The sequence below is a fragment of the Astatotilapia calliptera genome, chromosome 12 (assembly GCF_900246225.1).
Source record: "Astatotilapia calliptera chromosome 12, fAstCal1.2, whole genome shotgun sequence".
Lineage (NCBI taxonomy): Eukaryota > Metazoa > Chordata > Actinopteri > Cichliformes > Cichlidae > Astatotilapia > Astatotilapia calliptera.
Window position 1 is genome coordinate 16,152,568 of NC_039313.1, and position 13,758 is coordinate 16,166,325.

General features: G+C 37.9%; 2 protein-coding genes across 10 annotated transcripts in view; both read left to right on the forward strand.

Annotated features, from left to right (window-relative positions):
* pdlim5a (PDZ and LIM domain 5a) overlaps window positions 1–10,179 on the forward strand; it is a 78,325-nt gene extending 68,146 nt beyond the window's left edge. For 4 of the 6 annotated variants that reach the window (XM_026188718.1, XM_026188716.1, XM_026188719.1 and 1 more), the window contains 5 exons: window positions 1,938–2,133; window positions 4,499–4,679; window positions 6,823–6,943; window positions 8,189–8,304; window positions 8,770–10,179. In XM_026188718.1, the coding sequence (XP_026044503.1) occupies window positions 1,938–2,133; window positions 4,499–4,679; window positions 6,823–6,943; window positions 8,189–8,304; window positions 8,770–8,859 (704 nt within the window). In that variant the 3' untranslated portion in view covers window positions 8,860–10,179. The remainder of the gene's footprint in view (window positions 1–1,937; window positions 2,134–4,498; window positions 4,680–6,822; window positions 6,944–8,188; window positions 8,305–8,769) is intronic. The other 2 variants (XM_026188721.1, XM_026188722.1) reach the window with 2 other exon arrangements.
* Window positions 10,180–11,336: 1,157 nt separating this feature from the next.
* Window positions 11,337–13,758, forward strand: part of bmpr1ba (bone morphogenetic protein receptor, type IBa) — a 72,088-nt gene continuing 69,666 nt past the window's right edge. For all 4 annotated transcript variants that reach the window (XM_026186621.1, XM_026186620.1, XM_026186623.1 and 1 more), the window contains exon 1: window positions 11,337–11,685. The gene's annotated coding sequence lies outside the window, so the exon portion shown is untranslated. The remainder of the gene's footprint in view (window positions 11,686–13,758) is intronic.

Genomic DNA, 13,758 nt, shown 5'->3' on the forward strand with positions numbered 1-13,758 from the left:
TAACTTTCCACTCAATCACAATCACAGTCACAATTTCTTAAAATCAGTTTTACATCCTTTAAAAAGAATACAATGTATGCACTTGGACCAAGACACAGCAGGCTCTTGTTTACTGACTTAAACTATTAACACATACAGTATATACATGATATTGTGTACGTAAATCTTGCTAAATTTTGCTCATCTTGCCAAGGCTGCATGAACTCACTGCCAAATTCAAACAGGGATATATTGTGTGAATGTGTGTGAGTTGTTTCTGTCGAGTTATATTTTCTCACTGAATTAACTAGCTAAGTGTAATGAAACTAAGCTGTTTTCTTAGCATAAGTCACGGTGAATGCATGCATACCCAGAATGTAGACTTCCCTCCACAGACTTCTAAAAATAAACTTGCATTTATGAATTAAGCTAAATCTTCTTTTAAGTGTGCATTTTGATTGATTCATATATCACCCCCACAGTTAAAAAAAAAGGTGTTATTTATCCTCACATACAAAAAACCCCCAAAATGTTAGGTTCCCAATTCTGGCTTGGTGTGAAACTGATTTACGACTGTTGGATAAAATGTTGTTACAGCCAGTTAGAAAGGGTAAAGAGACTTATTTTCCATGGTTAAAGCATGACATATGTTGTGAAATAGGTCAGTGCAGACTTTCTTTTCCTTTTCAGCTGTTATTGCTCTGTGGAACACCATTAAGAAGGAGAGAAGGCCCGTGCTGCATGTGGTGCCTTGCTTAGTCACATGTGTAGCATTTCTACTCTGTCAGAAAGATAATATTTATTGAAGAGACCTGCCGGGAGTGATGGAAAGCTTTAAAAGCGAGGCACTGAGCTGCAGCATAATGTCCATATCCAATCAGCACTCCATTAATACATTCTGAAAGTGAATGTCTGTTTTATATATTATTGGTTATTATCTACATTCACATAGCTTTTTTTTTATATGCTAATCTATTTGTTTGTAAACAAACCTTATCAAATCTCATTGAACACAAACCACTCTTCAGGCTGCAGCTTCTGATCTGAAACAAGTCCTCTCCGCTTCTCAATCTGATGTAACTGCCCCCAAAATTGTAAATGCAGTCATTTTCCCAACAACCCAGGATCATGAAAATATACTGCTGGCCATATAGCACTCCCAGCAGCACTCCCAGCAGCACTCCCAGCAGCATTTGGCCACTGGCCCATTTTGACTTCTGAGCTGCAGTGAAAGAAACCAGGCCTTGTAAAACAATGCTGTCACTGTTAAAATTTGAAAACACATGATGCAGTCGCCTGCATCCTCTGCTTACCTGCCCATCCTCCCCTAAACTGTTTGAGCCCTTTTGATCGCTCAGCATTCTATTGAGGAAGCTTTCATATCTAACTTTTAGCTTTGTAGGTTAACACATTTAACATAAGCCCACTGTTTGTTTGTTTCTATGAACTTACACATACACCATTATTAAAAGTTAATGACAGCTTTAAACATGGCATGCAATGGTAAAGCCGATCGCCATATGTAGTCTTTCTTTCACCAGCACACAAAAACACTACCCTTTCCATAGTGTGGAGATCAAAGAATGGGCTATGTGTTTAGTCAGGTGTCTGGGTTTTTAGTAGAGGGTATGTCTTGGTGGTCTTTATGTGTCTATGTGTGTTTGGTCATATGCATGAATACACATGCAACATAGGAATGTGTTCCAAGCTGAAAAATTCAGTGTGCAGCTGAAGATTGATGTGGTAAATCCCTGGCTATGACAACAGCAGACAGCCAGCTGCATGCATGACCATGACACCTGCTGGGTGTATAGTCATAGAGGGTAGAGGTCAAATGGCTAGCAAATGTGGCAAGAAAACATAGTTACACAAATACAAACACTCTCTGTGAGAATGTGAGTGGTCTTTTGGGAGAATGTGAGTGGTACATCCTTTTATTTTTCTTCCACCTTCTGTAGGTCCACAGACTGGTTTGATTACCCCATCTTTTGGTATGAAGGGTAACGGCAGTGCCAGTGTCCCACGGGGTCCTGCTCCGGCCCGACCTGTTCCTCAGCCCCACCCTAAAGATGAGGACACCCTGGTACAGATGGCAGAACATATTCCTGCTGGCACTCGTACGCCAATGTGTGCCCACTGCAACATGGTGATCAGGTGAGGGGCAAACAACATGGCTGATATTAGATATCAACTATCAGCTTAAAATCAGACTTAAAAAATTTATTTTTATAGATCAGTTTTTCTTCCTGTTTTAACCAGGCACCTCAGAGAGCCCCTTAAAGGCTTTATAACATCCCGTGTAATTTGGACATTTTGTTTTTAATCGAGCATTCAGATCTGTTTTTAATAGTATACTTGTGTCAAAATATCAAATCAGCTAAAAACCATTGATTTTATAAGAAAGTGTAGGTCTCTAGTTACACAAGATATGTAAAGTTATGTTTGATATGTATTTGAAAATATTGGCATTCACTTTGTCCAGTCACAGTATGGAACCTAACAGATGTATCTGTTTGAGCTTGGCTGGACTGATATTTAGCGATTTAGCAGTATCAGCATTTATGACGTCCACTAGTGTCCAAACTGCTGATCCGAATAGCGTTTTGCAGGATGTGAAGAAGTAAATAAATAACTACACATAACGAATGTTATATTTATGGTTTGTGTTTTTGAAAGAAAAGTATATGGCAGTCAATATTTCAGAATATTAGATTTTTAAATCAGCCAATAATGGCACAAACACACCAACCAGCTGAGTGGGCTTGCTGTCAACTAGTAAGCCTTGGGTTGTTGTGACACTAAAACAAGATTATTTTTAAACTGTATTGTGATATCTTAGTAAGGACTCATAAATAGACACATAACAAATGTTAGGTAAATGTGCTTATGTTTCATGTCTCTGAAAGAAAAAAATATCAACATTTTCAATGACAAGTATTGGTATCTGTCTTAAAATGCCTATATCAGTCGTGCTCTAATATACTACTACTACTAATAATAATAATAGACAAAATGCTTCACAGTTTAAATAAAAGCCACACATTGACACACTGAATCGCATAATCCTTGTAATATCAACTATCTTAGTAGTGGTCTGTAGTGTCATCAGGTATGGAGGGGGCAGTCATGGCCATTTATAATGAAAACTGTGAGAGAAAGGTGTTCGGTTCCATCATGCCGTGCCTTTATACTTCTTGCACAAGGACAGTCAAAAGAGAATTGATCTCAGCTTGGCTGCACCCACATCAAATTATACTCAAATTAAAAATGAGAATGGAAATATGTCTGCTCCTTAATTATTCAGCACCACAGCTAGGCTCTTAAAATAATTAACCTGAAACCATCTCGAGTAAACAATCTGTGTATGAAACTGTAGAACGACATTTGATTGCGGCGTGGATAACGGATAGGAGAATTAAGTTGCACCTGCCGCTGATAAAAGAGCAGAATAATGTTATACGCAGACAATCTCATTAAAAACTCATGCAGTTACACCACATCTGCCCTCTGTTGTGTCAATTTGTCAGTTTCAGTTATGTTTAATATTAAGAACTGGGAATGTAATCAATGACTTCTCATAGAAGTGTGTTTAGGACATGTTTCTGTGCTTAGATAAATATTTTGCTTATACTTAGAGATCAGATCAAGATGTTATGTCTTGGAAGAGGAGTAAGATTTTATTAATGGAGCATAACTAGCATAACTGCCAGAATGGCTTTTATGAGGTAATTAAGAAAATGAATTGGATTTTCCAGCTGTACAAAGTGCCTGAAAACTTGCATTTGAACTATAAAAAGTTATTAAAAGCTGTTAAGGTCCAGCCAGAATGGCACAAAAGAGCAGATCACTGAGGAATAATTTCCTGAAATTCTTCTCCTGTCGACCTCACTTATTGTCCGGTAGCTTACTGCCCTGACTCATGTTATCTCCCAGATTGTACCACCTAACATATCATTAGGATAAGGTTGCTCTCATGCTAATGACTGCCAGCCAGGGCCACTGTCACGATAAGCTCAGATAAGCCCAGCTATTGTGTGGAGTAAATTAGCCTCTGTTGTCTTCCCACTTTAACTAATCATCAGAGTGGACACAGCCAAGGAGCAAAAGTAGGGAAGCAGGCGCAATAGCTGCAGTTCTCAAATGTTTTAATGTGTTTCTCATTTTTGCAGCATTTTTTTGTGATTTGAACTGAATACCAGAAAATCAGTTTGTTGATCAACAGAAATTCAATCGTCAGTTTTAACTATCCTTTAATTGCTTAGATGTTTTCAGTTATTTTAGGGTAATTATTGATCAAAAAAGGCAGTCAACTTTAGTAAATGCATTACTATACTGGAAGTCATCAAATATTCTAATAATTCTTATTAAATAGCACATTCATCTATTCATCTAAAACTATCAAAGTATAAAAAAAAGGAAGTAAAATGACGAGTATATCAGAATATTAAGCTGAATTGAGTATTGGTTTACTTTTTGTACATTTTTTCAGCGGGTTTTTTGTGTGTGTGTTTTTCCCCAGAGGACCTTTTTTGGTAGCAATGGGGAAATCATGGCATAAGGAAGAATTTAACTGTGCACACTGCCGAACATCCCTGGCAGATATAGGCTTTGTTGAAGAACGGGGATCGGTCTACTGTGAACACTGCTATGAAGACTTCTTTGCTCCAACATGCAGCCGCTGCCAGTCTAAGATACTAGGGGTGAGTTTAAAAAAGAAGGGAGCAGTAAAGACGCAACAGTTTAGTTCCAATAGGTTTGAACATCAATATTTGGTATGACCAGCTTTATTCTTCAGCGCAGTCTGAAATCTCTTTAGGCAGCTTTTCTTGTAAGGCTCTGCTTTAGATGTTAGCTCCTTTTATAAGATTATCTTCCAATCCGCCCAACATTACTGGGTAAAATGCTGCCTCAACTGTGACTGAGCCTCCACTTTTTCTTTTTCTCCACATTGTCCAGTTTCCTCTGTTTTTTAAGGATAAACTGCACATCATACTGAGATATGTCAAGTCAAAGATTAAGGTATACAAGATAAACCAGACATTTTAGGAACCACCTTGTTGGTACAAAATTTTTATTTTGTGTCGGTTAAACTGTATTATCATATTTCATAGAGTCAACTACAAAGCAAATTATGTATTATGTACATACCTGTGGCTCATTCCTAGAGTTTGGTGGCATTTGTATGTTTGAAGGAGTCATTGTTTGGTGTTAAGTTGTTCAAGCAACAAACAAAAGACACAAATATAGACAGAAACATTGCCCTGAAAATGGTAACATCTGAGGACTGGGCTGAAAATAAGTGAAAAAGCAGCCAATGTTCAACAGAAACCTTTGAGAGACTTTCAGAAAGCCTGGAGAACTATTATGTATTTAGATTTGAAATAACTGCAAGGTTTGGGTCCTGTTAAGCTAACATAAAGACATGATGCGTGGGTTGGGTTTTTTGCACACTATTGTAATCATTAAGATAAAGTTAGTAATGAGTCCATTGGTCTTGATGTGTATATTTGGAGAGAACACTCACCTGATCCATTTCATGGAAGCTTGTCACACATTTCATCTTCATTTTGTTCAAATATGTTTTTATGTTACTTTCTTATGTATATATTTTTTTGCTAAGACAAAAGAATGTTTACTGTCTGCAGTAACGAAATTGTCATCCAACACTGTATAAACATGGTTAGTAGCTCTAAAACATGAAATCTATATTCATGCAGATATTTACTGTAGATACTGTGTGTAATGTAAACCTCCCGCTCGTTGGGACATGAGGTTCCTTTATTATGAAATCTATTTATGATCAAATGCACTGGTGTATATATTTAGTACTACTCCATAGCACTTTTTATTCTACAAGTTACATTCGGCTATTCATAAGTTTTATTCTATGCACTTGTGCTGATACTCAGACAATAGGTATAGTATTTTTCCCAAGGACACTTAGGCATGCGGAATGGAGGAGCCGGAGATCAAACCACTTGACCCTTTGATTAGTAAATGACCTGTTCTACCTCCCGAGTCGCAGCTACTACACTCACTTTGTCTAGAGTTTAGATTAATATTTCTAACAGAAGTATTCATTTAAAACAGGAATGTAATTATTTCCCTATTTCCCTACTAGCAGAAAAGCTTACAGATGGAACAACATCAAAGACAGTTTTTAAATACATAAAAGACCAGAGCAGGAAGCCTGAATGTGCAGAGGGATATCGTCGGTGACCACCAGTAACACTCAGGAATGCAGTCGACGTTTGGGTGTTAGGAGAATTAGGCTTAGAGGCCTTGAGGCTGTAGGTGTAGCCTGAACCCAGAGTGTCAGGACGCTGAAATTTCTGCTCTCCTTGCTACTATGACATTCATCCCTCACGTGTTCTAACCCCTGTGGTCTAAATCCCTTTCAACCGTCTATTTCTCACACATCTTCAAACAGCTTATGGTTTCTTATTAACCTGTTTTCTCACTCCCTCGCTCATAATCCTTCATTTTAGTTCAGCTCGCCAACTTTCCATCGATTCTTTGTCTTATCTTGCTCTCACAGTTTAAGGGTGGGAAAGAAATCAGTGTAGGTCATGGAGACCAAGGGGAGAAAAAAAACAGTGATATTCAAGAAAAAATAAAATGACCTACTCTGGTAAAAGTTGTACAAAGATTTGTGTAAAAATTTGTGACCTATGCATAAAATTTCATAAGCAGCAATGTAATATGATAACATCCCTTCATAAGATGCTGCACCTCCATTTCCTGTTAAAGTGGATATAGCTTTCCAGTTGCTATTATATACACTAATGCACCTAAAACTATATTATGCCTCTTACTAGCCACATTGTTTACATTTTCCCTTAGGAGGTGATAAATGCCCTCAAGCAGACTTGGCATGTCTACTGCTTTCTGTGTGCTTACTGTCAGCAACCAATCAGAAACAACACCTTCCACCTGGAGGATGGAGAACCATACTGTGAACCGGGTGAGTTATAATGGGGTTGATAAAATATCCAGATGTACTTCCTGTAATTGCCACTGTACTCATTGTACATGGTATAATCAAGCTCAAAGCATCTGTTATAACGAATAAAAGAAATAAGAAAAAATCTAAACTATATTTTATAAAACATGTAGGTAGTGTATGGTCAATGGTAAGCTACATTTATAACACTTCTCAGGTTTTACTAACAACACAAAAATAATATAAAATATAAAAAAGAAAAGAAAAATGGTGGTACAGTGGTTACCGTTGGTGACCTTGGGTGATGCTCACTCAGCCCAGCAGGCTGTAGCTGCTAGTTATAACTAAAGCATGGATGGATTGATCATAATTATTTAACCCCTAAAATTAGTGTCAAGTGTTGATGTTCATTGTCACCAATAACAACAGGATCGGAAACAAAAACACCTGCTGATTCACCAGTGGATCACTCGTAAGCAGTGTGTGATGAGTGAGTGTTAAATGTACTGAATATCAGCATTTTCCTGATGTAGGACATGTTTGCCTGTTACCAGTGTGCTTGTCATTGCACACTAAAGACTTTACATCTCCAAATGTAGGTTTTGTGGGAATTCCCTGTAGCGGTATACAATGTTTTTGTGCTAGAATAAAAGAGAAAAAAAATCCAGCAGTATGTAAATAGATCAAAGATAAAAGTGGGCTTCAGTTGAATTGCTGCTCACTCGCAATGTGTTTTATATCCAGTTTCAGCTGTCGCAGGGTGAGAGCCAGAGTACACCCTGGACAGGTTTTCAGTCTATTGCAGGTCAAACACAGAGACACAACAAACAATTCATGCAAACATTAACACCTATACATTAACCAGATGGCCGCCCCTCCCTGAGCCTGGTTCTGCTGGAGGTTTCCTCCTGTTAAAAGGGAGTTTTTCCTTCCCACTGTCACCAAAGTGCTTGCTCATAGGGGGTCATATGATTGTTGGGTTTTTCTCTGTATGTATTATTGCATGGTCTACCTTACAATATAAAGCGCCTTGAGGTGACTGTTGTTGTGATTTGGCGCTATATAAATAAAACTGAATTGAATTGAAGTCAGAATCACCAGTTTACCTAACATGTGTGTATTTGGAGTGTGGGTGAACCTGTTGTACCCCAAATAGTTGCAAGCTCTCTTTGTTGAGTACTAAAGTTTGCTTGGGTCTTGCCATTATGACTTTAAAGCCTTTGTTTATACCATAGTGACATGACTTTTCTCTTTGTCACTAAACAGACTTTTACAGCTTGTTTGGGACTGGCTGTCATGGCTGTGAGTTTCCCATCGAGGCTGGAGACAAATTCCTGGAAGCCCTTGGTTACACCTGGCATGATACCTGCTTTGTATGTGCTGTAAGTGAAGGCCTTAGGCATGAATCACAGTAAACTGCGTGCATCAGCAGACTAACACATATGACCTACTGTCACATTTACTCATATTCCCATTTCCAACTTTGAGCCATCAAGAAACTTTTATCTATTTAACTTGGACACAAAAAAAATTAGGAAGCAGTTTGAGGTCATAGTGGTACTTTCTGCTACTGGCCCTATTTAGTCCTTTCTGTCATTCTTTCTTGTTATTGTTAATGTACTACAACAATGTTCATTTTTATCCATCCTTTATAATGGAGGTTTTTGCAGAACAGCTTACTTGTAGCAATCTCATAAGCTCACCGTAAGTCATTTTTTCACAATAATATGACAGCAGTGCTTATTTTAGATGAAACACTGACTTACATCCATTGTGAATATTAGTGTAGGCTGGCTAACTTTTGTTATATAACCTCTTATTATTCATGTGTGCTGGGCTTTTTACAGGTGTGCTGTACAACACTGGAAGGCCAGACCTTCTTCTCCAAAAAGGACAAACCTCTTTGCAAGAAGCATGCTCACACACTGAAGATATGAAGCCTAAACTATTCACTTGGCCACATGTTGTCTCACGGAGGGTTGGGGACACCTTTTATGATGACAGTAGTAGTCATTATTGTAGTGGTGCTATCTCTTAGCACAAAAAGCAATAAAGCTTAAGGATCTTAGTTTTGACCACATTTCAACCAAATATAACTGATCTTTGTAAACTAAATGTTATGTTGTCAATCATCCCCAAATAGCAAGGTTTTACTGCCAACTGATACATTTTATGTACCATAATGCCATTTTTATTTCCTCACACATAGGACTGTGACTTTATCATTTACTTTGTTCTTCTGATTTTTGTCTTGAGTGGTGAGATCATCACACTTTCTGTTTTTATTATTAAGCTTGCACAGTGCTCATTATCTTTAGACACCACCAGAAATGTTTGATAATTTTAAGTATTCAAGGATGCTGGCAAGTTTTTATTGTTAGTTATGATATTTGTTAGTGTTTGTGTAGTTGTAATCAATTTTATTAATCTGGCTAAAACCTATAAAGACTTAAAGATGAAACTGTAGAACGTCCTGTGTTACACTTCGTTTTATTTTGTTTTTTGCATTACAGTTTCACAAGCAACTATTATAAAAAAAATTCCCAGTATATGCATTAAAATACTGCAGGATATGCTTGTGTTAGTTACTTTATACAGTTCATCTGTGAATGTCTGAGTTGTAATTAAAGCTGCTGCCTTTGATTTAATCAGTTATTTGAATGTTGTAATTTAAGGAAATTTGATTTCATTTTCTATTTGTTGAGTGAAGCTGGCTACGACATTAAGGCACTTGAGCAAACCTGAACACCAAAAACGATCAAATGTTTTTCATAGATACTTTCACCAGCTTTTATTAGTTTCCTCTTGCTAGTTTGCTAGTACAGGGTTGGACCCCTTTTGCCTTTAGAACTGCCTTAATTCTTCATTGCATTGATTCAACAAGTTGCTGGAAACATAAATCTGAGATTTCGGTCCATATTGACATGACAACATCCGACAGTTGCAGATTTGTCGACTGCACATCCATACTGGGCTGTTGCCCATCTGCTTCAAGGTTTGACATGTTGCAAGTTCAGAGATGCTCTCAAGTCACTTAAATCAACTTTCATCCCCATTCTGATCTTCAGCAAGTTACCTTGACTATTTCTAGCATCTTAATGTATGATGAAACATTTGCATTAACAAGCAGTTAAAAATTAAAGTGAATATTTAAGTGTCTGGTGAATGTATATAGAAGTCCCTGTTTCTTCCTTGCTATGTGGACCAACATATCTTTCTTGACATTTCACATAGTTTCATGAATCCTGTTCCCATTTTTATTTATTTTCTGCCATGATTTAGAAAGAAAATATATTTGCTTTAAAATCTGTTTCATACACTTCTCCTTATGTTTAGCTCTGTTTAGAAAGTACATTTTTTAAAATTTTGTTAGAAGAGGAAAATATGTTTGAGATGACATTAAGTAGAGAATGTTGTTATTTTAGAAACTGGTGCGGGGATTGGATGGATGGAGGGTAGTTTCTTGTTTTTTGACTGTCTACACACCTTTAACATGAGGACATTTACTTACTTATTGGTGCAGGATACATCCAGCCTATTTAGTTTTTTCCCAATGCTATTACAAATGACAACCCACTCTTTCACTCACTTCTTATAATTATAAATCTTGTTTTTTACTGTAAGGGGCTAATGGGCATGATTTAAGTGTTCAGTCTCTAAATTCTCAAGTAGAAAACTGTTGTTGGAACTCTTAAAGTTGATCTGGTTTTTTAAATAAATTATGTGCTTTTAAATGCCCCAAACAAATATGTCAGCTATTTTTTTTATAGTGTAATGATATCTAACCAAATTAAACTATTTTAACACAATTGTAGAGAAGTCATAGCCACTGTCAAGAGGATTTTTAACACATCTGCACTGCTGACAAATGTTAAAATGGGCAGACAGAGAAATAAAGGTGAAAATGAGGTAGTAAACGGTGGTATGTAGGGCACATCACCACACATTATTCCCATGTCCTCTATACAACCAGCATTTTTAATACAAACCAATCTTTGCACAATCAAACTGATTTTACTGTTATTGTAGAAAACAACGAAAATGAGATAACTGTTGGGGGATTTTTATTGAGTGTATATAAGACACATTAACAAACCCAGCACTGACCCTTACACGCTGTCTCAATTGATGGGGCATGAGTCAGGCAGAAAAATTATCCAGTATAGTTGATGTCACATGGTAACATAGTTTAAGGAGTTAGCTCATAGCTTACTTATTTGATTCAGCATTGCTGAGCTAATGTTTACTTGTTATTGTAGCATGATGTATAATCCTTAGCATATAGGCCTATTTGATAGTCTTTTCACATAAGACTCATTTTAAAGTCCACCAAATTTAAAACGTTCTTAAGGGAAAATCTAAGCAAAACAACAAAAACACTGTGTTGTGCGACAAAGCCTGGATGTGTTTTTCTTTGTAATTAGACTGGAGTTCATTTGTGTTTAGGTGTTCCTTAAACAACTAGCCCTTTGGAGTGGTTTTAAGGAACCCATTCAGTGCGAGTCTTCACTCACCTTTCTCCTGCTAATGCACTCCTTCTCTTGTGGCATTAATCACCCTCCTGCAGCTGAGGGACCTTTGCAGAAACACAGTCGTGTGTGAGACCAGTGTGTGTGTGTTTAAGTGTAAAGAGAGCGAGGGAAAAGCGCGAGAGAAAGAAAAGCTACACTTGGAAACAGAGTGACTCGCGTATCTACCCTGAGTATCGTGGGCTGCAACTTTTCCTTTCAGTCGACAAAAAGAAAGCCAGAAAGCATCCTAAGGTGAGTAAACTCGAAGCAGACGCGAGTCGGAGATCTTTTTCAGTCAGTTTGTATTCACCTTGGGAAGTTTGACAGAGCGTTTTTTGTCGTTTCTCTCGGGGTGTTTACAGTCAGATTCACGTCATATCGACTTATTTTTGTGGAGCGTTTTTTAAGGCTTATCTCACTGCGTAGCTGTTCCTGAGCCATAATGTGATGGAAGAGAGAGAAGTTTAAGCGCTAGGAGGAGCTTTAATAGTTTACCCATGTCTCTGTTAGCGGTGTTTACGTTACACTTTACGTGATTGGGATTTCTGTGGCGTTGCTTGGTCTATATTTTCCAAAAGTGAAAAGTAAATTAGGATACATGTTAAATAACACGCAGTAGCGGTCAGCCAAGCTCGCAACTTCTTTTTTCTTAACAATCAATAATATGTGCTGTTATCAGAGGAATGCATGATGGATTCTAGATTTACACCTTATTCCTCTTTTTCTTGTTCTGTACTTTAATATTCATTTGTACAGTGTGCAAATGGTAGTTACTTAACGTAACTCTAGTTCTATGAGTTGATGTACAGCCTTGTACCAGGATTTACTGTTGGCTAATTTCACCAAAAGATACTAGGACAAGACCAAAGACTTTTAGCTGTGGCAAGTGAAAGGAGTAGGCCATTCTCCAGTCCCATCTGTACTCATGACTCTAAAGAGAGGAACTATCTTCAGGTCCCACCTTGGAATGATACATCTAGTAAGAGGCTTGGTGCAAGTCCCTTTTGCAATGTATGGAACTTAGGAAGTTGTCTGTCTTTTCCTTTAATGTGTTGTGCCAGCTGTGCCTTGTCCACATATTTAGGATCCCAGATGCAAAGGGACAAGTAAAAGACTGTTTAGTGGATGGCTCACATAGCTATGCATGATGGTCAGCTGCAAACAATTCAATTTAACCTCAAACAAAACCTGAAGAAATTTCTGGATGCCCTGCGCTGGGCAGAATGGTGGCTTGATGGTCTGATTTTTTTTTATTAATTAAAAAGAAGTTATTAGTTTCTCAAGAAGAGGGAAAATTTCAGTTGTGTGAAGAAAAGCATATATATATATATATATATTATAATGACAGCTGACGATTGAATATTTTAATAGAATTGGCTTACAACTTGTAGTAGCAGTGACCCAACTTGAATTTTCGAGACTTGCCTGAGTGGGCCCCCTTATTCAAGGGCTCAAAAAGCAGGGGGGAAAAAATCAAATGAACCTCAACACAGCCTCCAGCACTGCCCCAGTATTCCCCATACACCCCACTTATACACACATAGGCATGCACATAGTATTCAGCTCTCTCTTTGAGACCAGTAACCAGGTCCAGGTGTTTGTCAGTGTAGCTTATGACAAGAGTAGGCTATATCTGTATGTGTGCATGTGTTCACATGAGCAAGCCTGTGTGAATGTCTGTCCAGATGGCATAATCCTGTGACTCCAAATCTTACCTCACCTCATCTGAGGGGTCCGGGACCGGTAACACAGGGAAACCGCGCAGGAAAGCACTCAGCAAGTATAAATGAGAGAAACAGAGGTCCAGATGTGTGTGCGTGTGTGTATGTGTATGTGTGTGCGCCTCTGTGCGTCAGTGTGAGGGTACTGTTCTCCCTGTCTGTCAAACTAGTAAGTGTTTGCAGTTGTTGAGGCTTCAGTTGGAACAGCAATCTTATTTAGGTCAGGAACACATCAAATAAATCTGAGAAACAGCCACATTCTCAATTGGCTGTGTAATTGAGTTTTACACAGCAGCTGTAAACAGAACGCTTCCTTAATTTTCTGTCCTTGTGTGTGTGTGTGTGTGTGTGTGTGTGTGTGTATCAGAGAGAGAAATATCAGACACTTAACAGTTTTAGACACCTCGTGATGTGAGACATGCTTACTGCTGGAAATTTAGATCACATTGCTTGAGGTTAATCTACATTCTAAGAATGCCAAATCTGCCTAAAACAAACTGAATTTGCACTTGCCTAGAAAAAAGATAAGTGCAACACGTAGGAAGGACGAGGTGCTGCAAAATTGCACTGGAAAGTAAAGCTTATTCAAAAGTGTGACATAATG